Source organism: Coregonus clupeaformis, chromosome 20 (assembly GCF_020615455.1).
Source record: "Coregonus clupeaformis isolate EN_2021a chromosome 20, ASM2061545v1, whole genome shotgun sequence".
In the NCBI taxonomy this organism is placed as follows: Eukaryota; Metazoa; Chordata; class Actinopteri; order Salmoniformes; family Salmonidae; genus Coregonus; species Coregonus clupeaformis.
The window spans coordinates 32,379,239-32,392,934 of NC_059211.1; the positions used below are offsets into that span (position 1 = coordinate 32,379,239).

General features: G+C 42.6%; 1 protein-coding gene across 2 annotated transcripts; it reads left to right on the plus strand.

Annotated features, from left to right (window-relative positions):
• Positions 1-37: 37 nt before the first annotated feature.
• bmb (brambleberry) lies at positions 38-13,018 on the plus strand. 2 transcript variants are annotated; one of them, XM_041840223.2, is made up of 13 exons: positions 38-123; positions 731-1,009; positions 1,392-1,520; positions 1,960-2,145; positions 2,316-2,538; positions 3,242-3,358; positions 8,017-8,196; positions 8,396-8,602; positions 8,786-8,948; positions 9,183-9,244; positions 9,352-9,479; positions 9,899-9,999; positions 10,801-13,018. In XM_041840223.2, the coding sequence occupies exons 2-13, from the start codon at positions 752-754 to the stop codon at positions 10,928-10,930; spliced, it is 1,884 nt and encodes a 627-aa protein (XP_041696157.2). In that variant the 5' UTR covers positions 38-123; positions 731-751; the 3' UTR covers positions 10,931-13,018. The 2 variants fall into 2 exon arrangements, with proteins under 2 accessions (XP_041696157.2, XP_041696159.2); XM_041840225.2 differs by lacking the exon at positions 8,017-8,196.
• Positions 13,019-13,696: the final 678 nt, after the last annotated feature.

Below are 13,696 nucleotides of genomic sequence, written 5' to 3' on the forward strand. Positions count from 1 at the left end.
AATGTGGATGTGAGAAATTAAAGGGTTCTCATTCATATCAGCTGGGTTTGGCTCATTACAATCAACGAAGGATTGTACCAGCAAAACTCCGACGAAACAACAGTGGTACAAAGATATTTTGAGGTAATTTGCCATTATGTCACAACTTTTGAATTTGGTAGGCTAATGTCATTACGATTTAGCTTTGCTTCAATGTTTTATTTTTTAAATGTAAATGGTTTCTTTTCATTCGATTCCAACTTTTTTTTAAAGAAAATAAAGCATGCACACGGTCTGATCGCCTGTTTAGTTCAATTCAATTATTTCAAATAATATTTTACCATCTGCAATCAACACCTTGAGTCTGCATGTCCGGCCACACCGCCTGTCAGCTGTGCAGTGCAGGCTCCGAGAGGGCGCTGCATCTGACATTTCCTTTTGTTTGAGTCGAAGTCAGTCCGTTATGAATTGAATAACAAAATATTCCCTTAATGCCACTCATAATAAAAAGGAGTGGGCTTTGATCCCCGGTTGTCTACGCTGTTTGCTCGCTGAGCTAAAGCCTAGGCATTTTAATGGGGAGTTAATGTAAGTATTCAGCTGTCAGACCAGGTTACTCATCAACCGAGCGTGTTTTACCCAACCGGTTCCATTGCTCAACTTGTCGGTCACTTACACTGCATTTTCCCCTTGGACAATAAAGTTGATCCTATCCATTCAAACTTCATGTGTACATGTCCTCCCTGTGTAGCCTACTTTCTCCAGCACTCAGATGGCTCAGCCGGTGATGACCAGTCAGCTTGGCCTTATACTGCTGGTCTGTGTGCTGGCCTCCCGGTGTGGTCCCGTGAACGGTTTCTTTGACTGGTTGAAGCCGACGCAGCCAGGGGCTCCAGCCCTCGCCCCTTCACTGGTCCCTGGACTACCCGGGGGAGATGCCCAGCCGTTCGAGATGACCATAGCCGATGAAAAGTTCCTAGCAGAGGCAAAAAATATGGAGCTCAGCCCGTTGGACAGCTGTCATTACCGGGTAATGTGATGGACAGTATTATTCTCTACTTCTACACACATTAGTCAGGTCTTCTCGCTTAGATAACAGAATCTGTGTTTCAACCATATGAATATGGTCTATGACGCCTTGGCTGAGCAGTCATGCATGATGATGCATCCTGCTGTTATTCTTACCCAAAGAAAGCTTGGGCTATGTGTCCACCTAACAACTATTTATTTCACCTGGCAGTGACACTGATGTATAATAGTTTATAGGCCTGTTCATGGGCATCAGAGCACCTCAGAAGATGCAGGGCTTATCCACTCATCAGTTGAATGCATTTCTTTAAAACATGCTCTGACTTCATATTGATCATCCTCTATCATCAGCCAATAGAAAAGGTCTGTCCCTGTCCCTCCAGGTGGTTGCCCAGCTGAAGTCGACCTGCGCTAGCCTATCAGAGGAGCAGCTGGCCAAACTGGGCGTTGTCCTGTTCAACTGCCAGGCAGAGGTGGAGGGGCGTAGGACGTACCCCTGCACTGAGGACATGGTACGCTCCAAGATGTATACTTTTTTTCTCCCGCTAAGAGAGATCTAGAAACAAAAAAATGTAATCAATTGTTTTGGGAGTTGGTTGTTTATATATTAGAATGTTAATACAGTTGTCTCTCCTAATCACTGATGTTAGAGGACTTGGTGGGTTGAAGGCAGAATTGTTAGTGGGTGCCATATTTTCATATTGGAAGGCTCTCAGTCCTCTTCCCAGTCTGTGAATCTGGGTCATTTTCATTAGGGCATACAGCAGCAAATTGTTTTTAAATGATTTGCAGTGGGAAACCAGTATTTGTTATTGGACAACTTCAAGTAGTGCCTCCTGCTTCACTTGGTTCTGTTTCATTATGTGCCTAAGCTCGACCCAGTTTGCATGCACAGCGCTGAAGCTGATTTCATAGTGTCTGTACAGTATGTTAACCCTCTTCTCCTGCCAGTCCCTAAAGCAGTGCACAGCAGACATGGACTCGGACACGTGGAATGCTTACCACATAGTGAGCAACCGGGCACGCTCCGTGTGTTACGCCACCCGTCAGCAGCACTTCCGCCGCCAGTCCGAGCTCACCGTCAACGCGCTAATCTCTACGGCAACCAGCCAACTGGACGCCATGAAGGACCTGAAGGTCAGTTGTCTTTTTGTCAATCTCTCCCTCGTTCTCTGTCCCCCCCTTCTTGCTCTCACTTTTTTCCCCCTTCTATTCAAAGGGAGAGACCTCCAGTAATGTCCGTTTCTCTTTCTCCGTTGTCTGTCATAATATGTGGACTTGAGTGTCTCTGCTTTGTTCTACCACAGGAAGGTCAGCTGGAGCTGAAGGAGCTGACTTCGGCGTCCCTGGAGAGGCTGCTGGAGGGTCACAGTGCCCTGGAGGCCCAGCAGGGGGCACTGTGGGTGGGCCAGGAGCAGCTGGAGACATCTCTCTCCTCTAACCTGGAGCGTCTGGGCCAGGAGAAGGCCCTCATTGCCTCCGGACAGGAACTGGTGGCCCAGCTCATCCACGGAATCACACACAGGATGGGTAGAAGGAGATGCATGCACAAACACACACTGTTTGTTGTTCTCTATTTCACAGCCTTAATCCACTATAATACCAACAATTTTTATAACTAAACCAAGATAGACCACAGCCTGTCGTTTCCAATGGGAGCAAATGAGTCATAGTGGGCAGAACAAGCACAAGCTAGCGAGATGCTATTAGCGCGTTCTAGCATATTTCCGTTAGGGAATGCCTACTCTGTGAAGTGCGTGTGCAATAACTCAATTTGCCTTTGCACTCCTGCTAAACAATGTGATAAAAAAAAAATAACTTGTGCAAAGGGTAAAGTCTACAAAACGTAGTTTTGTGAACAGAAATGTATTGAGATCAAATGTTTCATCAATGAGAAAATGTGCAGAATGTAGGCCAAAATCCATCTTTGTTCCATCATCTCCCACTGCCGGCCAGGGGGCGCTTCATCTCACTACCATATTTGGTAGTGAGTGGAAAAGCCAAGCGGATGCTTCACATTTTATACATCCGGTGAAATATCGGTCTCATTGTTCTATCTGTGATAATACACTTGTTCACTCCTAGCACTTTCTCTCTCACATGCTCTTATGTGAAGATGCTCTCTTTCTCAACACCGTATGTGGTCTGTTTTTGCTCTGTACAACTCACTGACTCTTTACAAAATTGCTTGTGTGAGATCATGTTCACTTCATGTCCCCTGCCTCCCTTCTAGAGAACGTCAGTGAGCAGCTAAAGGATCAAGGGTCAGAGGTGCAGGAGGGTCACAAGGCCATTCTGGATGACCTCGCTGAGGTCAGTGGGCGCACAAAGGACATCTATAGCAAAATAGGTAAGAAGTAACATGTATATGTTCATCACACTAACTTGTAATTTGAGATAAAGCTACTGATTCTGGATAAATAGAATGAATGATCTGTATTTTGTTGCAAATGCTACTTATTGATTTAATTAATTTTTTTGACAGCTTGAGATGCATGGCAAGATGCAGTATCTTTGTTTTTTGTCTTTTAGGACAATTTTATTCATTTGTAAAATACCTTAAGTTTGAGCTTTGGCAAAAAAAGGCTACAGAATTTCTTGTGACAGCAATAACATTTTTGGCATAAAAAGGGCTCGTAAATTATATTGCACTAAAACGAAGTATGTAAATTTGGCATATGTATCCCATTTTTAAACCCAGTTAACACACCTCATCAGTGTTGCGATGTTCGGTTTTCCTGCCAAATTGGGCTACTTTGAAAACCATGTCGCGGGTGAAACTCTATTGGTCGCGGGTTTTTGGGCTATTTCTAAGTTGCACCGCGGCCGCCATTGGCATTTCTCTTTTAAAAAATATGTATTTCACTGTGACCTGCTGCTGACTGAGGCAGGCTGTTGCTGAGTGAGTGGTCGGGAGGAGGGGGTTTGTGTGTTGAGAGCACTACAGTTATTGGCTGTGTCGCGAGAGGAGAGCAGCACGTTGTGACAAGTTTTCCCAGTTGTAGGTAGGCTATTTAGATTTGTCATTATGGAGACACCCATTTCCAAACCTTTTTACATAAAACATTAATACGCTAGAACTGATGCACATCAATAAATAATGCAGACCAAGCACTGGAAAACAACTGAGCGCATTCCTTAAATCTGCTTTGAGGTGGTTTAAACTGCATTCTAATGTTTACTGCGTAAAGAAAACTGTATCAAGCGAAGTGCTTTATTCATGCTCAGTTCTTGGGTCTCGGGGGCTGCCGGAGTGGAAGTTATGGAACTCCCTCGTGTGGTTCTTTTTATGGGGAAAAGTCCTCAATGAAACTGAAAGGCTAAATGTGGAGAATTATACATTTGCCTCAGTTGGCAATCAAGTAGCCTATTAATGTACAGTGGGGAGAACAATTATTTGATACACTGCTGATTTTTCAGGTTTTCCTACTTACAAAGCATGTAGAGGTCTGTAATTTTTATCATAGGTACACTTCAACTGAGAGATTGAATCTAAAACAAAAATCCAGAAAATCGCATTGTATGATTTTTAAGTAATACATTTGCATTTTATTGCATGACATAAGTATTTGATACATCATAAAAGCAGAACTTAATATTTGGTACAGAAACCTTTGTTTGCAATTACAGAGATCATACGTTTCCTGTAGGTCTTGACCAGGTTTGCACACACTGCAGCAGGGATTTTGGCCCACTCCTCCATACAGACCTTCTCCAGATCCTTCAGGTTTCGGGACTGTCGCTGGGCAATACGGACTTTCAGCTCCCTCCAAAGATTTTCTATTGGGTTCAGGTCTGGAGACTGGCTAGGCCACTCCAGGACCTTGAGATGCTTCTTATGGAGCCACTCCTTAGTTGCCCTGGCTGTGTGTTTCGGGTCGTTGTCATGCTGGAAGACCCAGCCACGACCCATCTTCAATGCTCTTACTGAGGGAAGGAGGTTGTTGGCAAAGATCTTGTGATACATGGCCCCATCCATCCTCCGCTCAATACGGTGCAGTCGTCCTGTCCCCTTTGCAGAAAAGCATCCCCAAAGAATGATGTTTCCACCTCCATGCTTCACGGTTGGGATGGTGTTCTTGGGGTTTTACTCCTTCTTCTTCTTCCTCCAAACACGGCGAGTGGAGTTTAGACCAAAAAGCTATATTTTTGTCTCATCAGACCACATTACCTTCTCCCATTCCTCCTCTGGATCATCCAGATGGTCATTGGCAAACTTCAGACGGGCCTGGACATGCGCTGGCTTGAGCAGGGGGACCTTGCGTGCGCTGCAGGATTTTAATCCATGACGGTGTAGTGTGTTACTAATGGTTTTCTTTGAGACTGTGGTCCCAGCTCTCTTCAGGTCATTGACCAGGTCCTGCCGTGTAGTTCTGGGCTGATCCCTCACCTTCCTCATGATCATTGATGCCCCACGAGGTGAGATCTTGCATGGAGCCCCAGACCGAGGGTGATTGACCGTCATCTTGAACTTCTTCCATTTTCTAATAATTGCGCCAACAGTTGTTGCCTTCTCACCAAGCTGCTTGCCTATTGTCCTGTAGCCCATCCCAGCCTTGTGCAGGTCTACAATTTTATCCCTGATGTCCTTACACAGCTCTCTGGTCTTGGCCATTGCGGAGAGGTTGGAGTCTGTTTGATTGAGTGCGTGGACAGGTGTCTTTTATACAGGTAACGAGTTCAAACAGGTGCAGTTAATACATGTAATGAGTGGAGAACAGGAGGGCTTCTTAAAGAAAAACTAACAGGTCTGTGAGAGCTGAAATTCTTACTGGTTGGTAGGTGATCAAATACTTATGTCATGCAATAAAATGCAAATTAATTACTTAAAAATCATACAATGTGATTTTCTGGATTTTTGTTTTTAGATTCCGTCTCTCACAGTTGAAATGTACCTATGATAAAAATTCCAGACCTCTACATGCTTTGTAAGTAGGAAAACCTGAAAAATTGGCAGTGTATCAAATACTTGTTCTCCCCACTGTATATGCCATTGTAGGCTACCATTTTGAGTCAATAAATATGTTGAAATTACGATATCACTGTAGTCATTGCAAATCAATTTGTGCCACTTGTGCCACTTACATCTACCTGGAGCTAGCAAACCAATCTAATAAATAGCCTATAACTTCAGATTATTGTTGTTGTAGCCTTGTTATTATGAATGCATTAGATTGACGGTAACGGTCAGATTAGGCTACAGGTAAAAACAAATTCAAAAAAATAAACACTGGCTGTTGTTGGCATACATATTATTGATATTTTATTCAGTGATTGAAATTATGACCACATCCTCCGTAGCCTATTCCAGCAGGCTGTTGGGAAACACAAGCACTTCTTATTGCGCAGTCGCCTCGCTATTCATGATTAATAAATTGGTATGTTAATTTGAACTAAGCAAGCTGCTAAATTGTTCAGTTTACATCTTGTCTAGGCTACTGTAGACTATATTAAATGAGATGTAGGCGTATCTGGCTATAGGCTACCTGCCTTTATCGAAGCAAGCTATGGCAAAATGTAATTCGAATAATAAAGCCAGATTTTAGTCTGTAGCCTGTCTATTGACTTGTCATTTCAAATCTCGCAAAGGGCCATTTATAATGGTTTGTAGTCTTAACATCTGGCACATAATAACAGCACAATTGCCAGAACATAGCTTAACATCTGTTTTTTTATGTTCATCCAAGTGTTTCTTGCTCAGAGATTTCGAGATCCTCTGTCCAACTTTCATCACTCAAACTAGCCTGTCAGATTTATCTATAGTCATGCACAAAGGGGATTTATTTACAGTTATAAACCTGGTTCGAGCCCTGAATGCTGATTGGCTGAAAGCCGTGGTATATCAGACCATATACCCGGGGGTTTGTGGTATATGGCTAACAGCTGTATCCAGGCACTGCATTGCATCGTGCTTAAGAACAGCCCTTAGCCATGGTATATTGGCCATATACCATACCCCCTTGTGACTTATTGCTTAATCATAGCAGTAAACAAGTTAAATCAACATCCATTGATGGAAAATTATCTGGCGACTTTAATAAGGGGGAATTATTTTCTCATGCCACATTCAAATTCCTTTGTCATAGCTTGCAATAATTCTTATTTTGAGAACTCGAATTTAGCTTCTAACGTCTTTACAAGTTACTATGATATTCCTTAATTGGCTTGATAACGTGATGGGAAAAGGGTTTATTGTATAGATATGGCAACTCAATTGCTGTAATAATAAATAAATTAAGGCCTATTGGGTTGGTTTTGAGTAGTAATTGTTCTAGAAATGTTTGCTTGACCTGGCAACCCTGGATCCCATAGAGATTATATAAGTATTCTATGTTCGGCGCTGGAGTCTTGTGCATCATGATTTTCTCCATGCACCGCTAATCTGATTTTGATTGAATGGCGCTTCTTCCACCTTTCAAGCCACCCGCTCGAACCGGTTTAATCAGTGTGTCCAAATTCTTTGGCTAGTTGATTGGCCATCTCCCTGAGCAGTGGAACGCTCACCGGGACACCTACATTCTTGGTTTTGTTGTACCACGGTAGCAGAGCCGCTTCCACATCCCCTGCTTTCTCTACTCTCATTGAGGTCAAGAGGGAGAATGTGACTGAATAATTTACTGCAGTCAACCGAAATTGTAACTTTCCGTAGTCGCATAAATAATGATTCTGGCGAGTGGTTATGCTAACCAATAGGAGCTGTCAAATTGTTCTTTCGGTTTCGGGGCCTGCTTTCAAAATACCCAAAACGCTGTTTTAAATTATTTAGGTCAAATTATAATTTTTTTGCAGGTTTAAATGACAAATTGTCAAACAATAGTATAATTGGTATATTATAAACTATCATTATAGTTAATTTGACATTGTTTATCATTGATGTTGACAATAGAACACCTCATTAATAAAGAATGATTTTTATTAATGATTTAACATTATTGAAATACTGTATCTTTAATTGTTTGGATCAGATCATTTGTTTTTCTCCTTGTTACCATGGGAATGTGATCTCAGACCACAGTGTGTCAGGGTTCCTGCAGTATCAGAAACTGACAGCTCAGTACTATGTGGATCTCATGGGAAAACTGGAACGCATGAATGGAACCCTGGGAACCATGCTGCATTACCTTGACAACATGCAGCGTCGTCTAGAGGAGAGGCTTCATGTTATCCAGGGTTACCTGGGCTTGGCAGGTAGAGTAGTGTGTATACACAGACTCCTTTTTAGAATCAGACCAGGTATACACACCTTCAGACCACCAGATGCATTTTTATTGCAAAGGTCAACAGATATTTTCTATTGCAGTGAGAAGGAACATTTCAACTTACTTCCTTCCTCTATCAGGTACACACATTTTGCAGTACATTCCCTCCCTGTGTTCCTGTCCTGCAGGTCTGAGCCTGGCTGCAGTGTGGACGTGTGTGGTGCATGCTGGGTACTTCCTGCTGTGTGCGGTGGTACTGACGTTCCTGCACTGTCCGTCCTTCTCCCGAGCCATGCTGCTCTTCACAGTCCCGCTCAACGCTGTGGCCGAGGTCAACCAACAGCCTGCCCTGGACCTCGCCAGTCTGAGCATGCTGCTGCTCACACTCTCACTCGGTACGGGCAGTTGTGTGTGTGTGTGTTGCTGCCCCACTCACTGGATACTAAGGAAGGGTGTGTGTGATGCGCTTTTCTCACCCTATCACTCATGACTGGTTGGCTGTCTGACTGGGATATGAATAATTAGCCCTCTTATGGGTGATGTGGACTATTGTGATGTTGTCATTACACTCTCCTCAGGCTACTGGTTGGCGATGCAGGTGTTGTGGGCGTGTTCTCAGATGAGAGGAAAGAAGGTCCCCAGTCTGCTCCCCCCTCAGAAGACCCTGGAACCAGAAAGCCACCACGTCCCCCACTACCACCACCCCCACTCCTGCGGCCCGTCCTCCTCCACCCCCCAGAGGTGAGTGACAGTAGGGTAGCTCCAGAATTGAATTACATTTGATTTTGGATTTGCAAATAAAACATGCATCACAACATGTGCATTTACCAGAGGAAAGCGTGAATTAAAATAGTTATTTTCAAAGTGGCCCTCGACAGTAAAGGGTGCTTACTGCTAATTATGTGAACTGAGTTTGATATAATGTAGCCGATACTTCTCTCTCCCTCTGTGTCTTCTTCTCCTCCTTACACTCAGAGATGAGCTGGATGGTCTCATGGAGCCAGGAGACCTGCTGGATCAGGACAGCTTCATGACTGGTGTGTAACACACACTACAACTGGACCGTGTTCTCTTCAGAATTCCTCTCAAAATTAATGGAAAACACTTCTCTTGTCTCCCTTATTTATTTTCTAATCATTTCCAGGTGACCCCTGCATAGCAGCACTGTCTCCCTCCCATGCCCACTATATTGCAGAGGCCAAGTTTGTGCCTGTTATGGCCTCACCGACCCACTCTACTCCCAGGTTCAAGTGCCGGCCTAGTCTCTCTGCGGTGAGCATGAATTTAGCAGATTAATGTCCTTAAGGGAGATTGAGGGCATTAGTGTCATACACATTGATGGACCTAGTTAGTTATAAACCAGTAGGATTAGGTACTTACTACATGTAATCAGTAACTAGTTACCTGGCCAAAATTCTAATCACACATTTTTGGATTACTCAGTAACATAATCTGATTTACTTTTAGATTACTTTCCCCATAAGAGGCATAGGTTAGTAGCTGGCACAGTCATCAAATCTGATTTAAACGTAACCTTAACCACACTGCTAACCCTAATGGTTATGGTTAGGCATTAGGGTTATATGTGTGGTTAGGGTTAGCTACACATACAGATTGATTGCTCTGTCATCTATGACATACTGTTTTCAGATTGGTAGGCTATTCTTGACATTCTGTGTTCTGATTGGCAGGCTGTCCTGGAAGGTCTGCCCCAAAGGAACCTGGGAGGAATGATGGATGCATTGAGCAAATCACAGAGCGCCAGTCCCAACCAATCCCTGGCCAGCAACAGGTTAGTGTTCTAACCAACCCGGTTCAGCAGGTTCAGGCAACAACTCGGTATGCAATGTTTGACATTTACTGTGTTTGTATACCATACGATGACGCATCGTATTACATTTTTGCTATGCCACACCTGTACTGTATGTGTATAGGTGCGTGTGGTCATAGTTTTATATAGGTGTGACTATAGAATTTAAAAGGGATAATCAAGTAATACAAGGGATTACTTGAGTGCATTGTGAAAAGTTTACCTTTTTATATATTAACTGTACTGCCTGGCTTATCTTGCTACAACTAAAGATGCCGTGTCATATCGGATCACATTATTATGCAACACCTATGTGATGTGTTTAGAGGGACCAGGGATTACTTGTGTGCATTGTGAGAATTACATTTACTGCCTGGATTATTTTAGTACAACCAATGATGACGTATAAAATCACTTTATGCCACACACCATACAATGTTTATAGAGGAACAAATGGTTACTACTGTGTTGTTAGCTTTGTACAGCTAGTAGATGGGTTTGATCAAAGGTATTTGATACAAGTTGGACCAGTTCTGGTGGTCAATCAACTATAATTTTCACCATTGTGACCAGCACAAGAGGGGGACAGACGGTGTGTTTTTAGACTATATTGCAGTCAGGCTGTGCAGAATCCCTGATCTACAAATCACCTTGTATCTGAAAAAACGACTCATTATGTGATCAAGATTAGTTATTCTGCGCCTCACCTTGCTCAAACTGACCCCCCTCAAACATGCAGATTTATTTTCTTCCTCTCTCCCTCCTATCGTCCTGTCCCGTTAGCTCTGTGTCTGGTCGTCAGCTGTGTAATGGCACTACCAGGATGGGACAGCAGTGTAAGAAGAGGGCGGTGCTGGGACAGGAGTACTGCCACGTCCACGAGAGTGGCTATACCTCCTACAACCGCCTCTGAACACCCTTTCTGCGTCACAAATGGCACTGTATTCATTATATAGTGCACTACTTTTGACCAGGGTCATAGGGCTTTAGTCAAAAGTAGTGCATTATGTAGGGAATAGCCTACCATTTGAATGCACACCCTGCTACCCCCTCCCCTTCCTCCATCCACCAGGAGCAAGTTCAGTAGGAGAAAACGTTTTGAAATGAGAAGGTACTACCTGAAATCGTACCAATAAGAACAGATTTCAGTTTTCCGTTGCAAAACGTTTTGCTACAGTGTGCCCAACTGAACACGACCCTAAACACCCCTGTCATGTGGTCATCCTCCCAGAACGAGCAGGAAGTACTTGGGCTATTCTCCTATTTTATTTTAACAAATGAGTTTTTTATCAGGCTGTTACCATGGTTTCTCTGTTACTGTCAGGGTCTATCTGTACTGTCTAAAGCAATGACCAGTTGACATGTGTAACTTTTTTTTAAATGTCTGTGTGGATGAAAGCACGTGCCTGTTACATCCTGTAGTAGGATACTCCCTGGCTGCAAATGTGAAAGTAATGTGATAAAGCTGATGTTACTGAATTCTACGAGGGATTATGGAGGCAGGATTGTTTGCTTTTATCATGACTTTGGGACCCTGTGTGTACATGATACCGACCAGTCTCTCTTGTTTAGGGTGTGGAGATTTGTTGTAATTTGCATCTGAGTTATGAAGAGGACAAAGGAGGTGAATTTTAACTTTCACTTAAGCTGAATTGTCCCTGAGTCATGTATTGGTGTCATTGAGACTCAGTGAAATTTGCCTTCAATAGAAGTTAAGATTTGCCCATAAAGCACTAAATTGCACTCATAAGTTACTGACTTGACTAACGTTTGGGAATATTATTTGTGCTTTTTGGATCTTAACTGTATTTGTCACTATTTTTGAAGCTGTCTAAGGCAAATGTTTTTGTATGAAGGGTATATCTATTGTTTTGGATTTTATTTTTGTATTAATAAATTATTTCAGTAATGCAGTTAGTGTAAACATTTGTGTGAAGGACATATTTCAAAGTTAATTGATCGTGCACACCGATCCGCAGGTGCAGTGAAATGCTTGTTACTAGCTCCAACAGTGCAGTAGAATGTCTCTCAAATAATCAAATCAAGAAATGACAGCAAGTCCAATTAACAATCCTGAGTACATATATTTGAGTGAGCATGTCAGAATCCAGAATGTATTTCCCATTTATTCTATTCTGGGCATCTAGATGAAGTATGACACTAAAATGGGCACACTGGAAACCACATTTGATATCTTAATGGAAATAATGCCAAGGTGACAGTTCAATGATCAGCTTTGACTATATTAGGAGACTAGGGGGGTGGTTTCCTGGACACCGATTTAAGCCTAGTCCTGGACTTAAAAGCACTTTCAATGGAGATTCTTTGAGTTTGCCTTTCAGATTAAGCCCTGGACTGTCTGGGAGACCAGCCCTAGAATCCATTCTCCACCAGTGTTTGGGAAACTGACACTAGAATCAATGTTATTTGGCATTCTCCACCAGCAAAGGAATGTGTGTTAGCCTGTACCAGTCTGTATGTGCTAACATTCCACTCCTTGTACTTCTATGTCATATGCCAAACATTTGGCATGATATGGAGTGGCTGATGGCTCACAGATCTAGGACCAGGCTAAATATGAGTTTCTGCTCTTTATCAAACAACTTGAGTTGCTGAGCCAGCTAGACTGGCTTGTCAACTAATGGTTAGTTAGTACCTATGAGCACACTGTTTAGCCTAGCCTCGTGGAACCAGACTGATATCTGTGTTTATTCTTTTTTTTCACGTGAAATATAATAGTGAATGTAGCGTTCAGGCTGGATCCACCAAGCTACCTTAAGCTGCATGTTATTCACAATATACCATGGGCTGTCAATGCATAGTTAAATATAAATCACAGTTCATCAGAAGTAGATATTAATTGTACATTTGATGCGTCTCCATAACCTGGGGTGTTTTGATTAGTGCACATAGTAGCAAACCAGTTCGCAAATGGACAAATTCAGGGGGGTATTCACTAGAAACCAAACAGAAGCAAATGAAACTGAGGGACCAACCTGAATTTGTCCAATAAACATTTTTTTGTTGCAAAAATGGGTACGTCCCTCCCCATTTTTGGTTCGGTTTGTTTCCTAGTATTTTTTTTTTATTCAGTTAAATTTGTGGACAGGGACAATGTACAACAAAAACATGTCTGTCAGAGCACTGAGAAATGATGTGTTGCACCAGATTTAGCTAACAGCTAATAGAGTCCCACAGTGGAAGTGTCATAATACCCATAAAACCTAGCGGTCAAACGGAAATGGTTCCAATAGTTTATCCACCATTCATTTTCCCCATAGAGGATTTTAGAAACACTTAAAATAAGGGCTGTGTTTCGTGTAGGCTTTCCCTGGCGTGATGTTTTGATAACATGTAAATCTCTGACAAGGACTTATCAATATATTCGGCTCCATTTACGCTGATTCGAAAATGCTAATTCCATCAAAGTTGACATCATGCAAAACTACAAATCACTGCAAGCTCCTGCACGTCATTGCTAGCTGATACCTTTGCTAACAGGTATTGTCAATTTAAAACTTGTACTTGACAGTTCACAGAATTCTCAATTTGAAAGAAATGTAGCCTATTTATTCATTACATTTAGCTAACATTTAAGCCAGAGATTCTTCCCTTTGCCTCGATTCGGCAGTCTCGTCCAGATCATCATGGCATTTGTAGTTCTTTGGTGGCCACATTT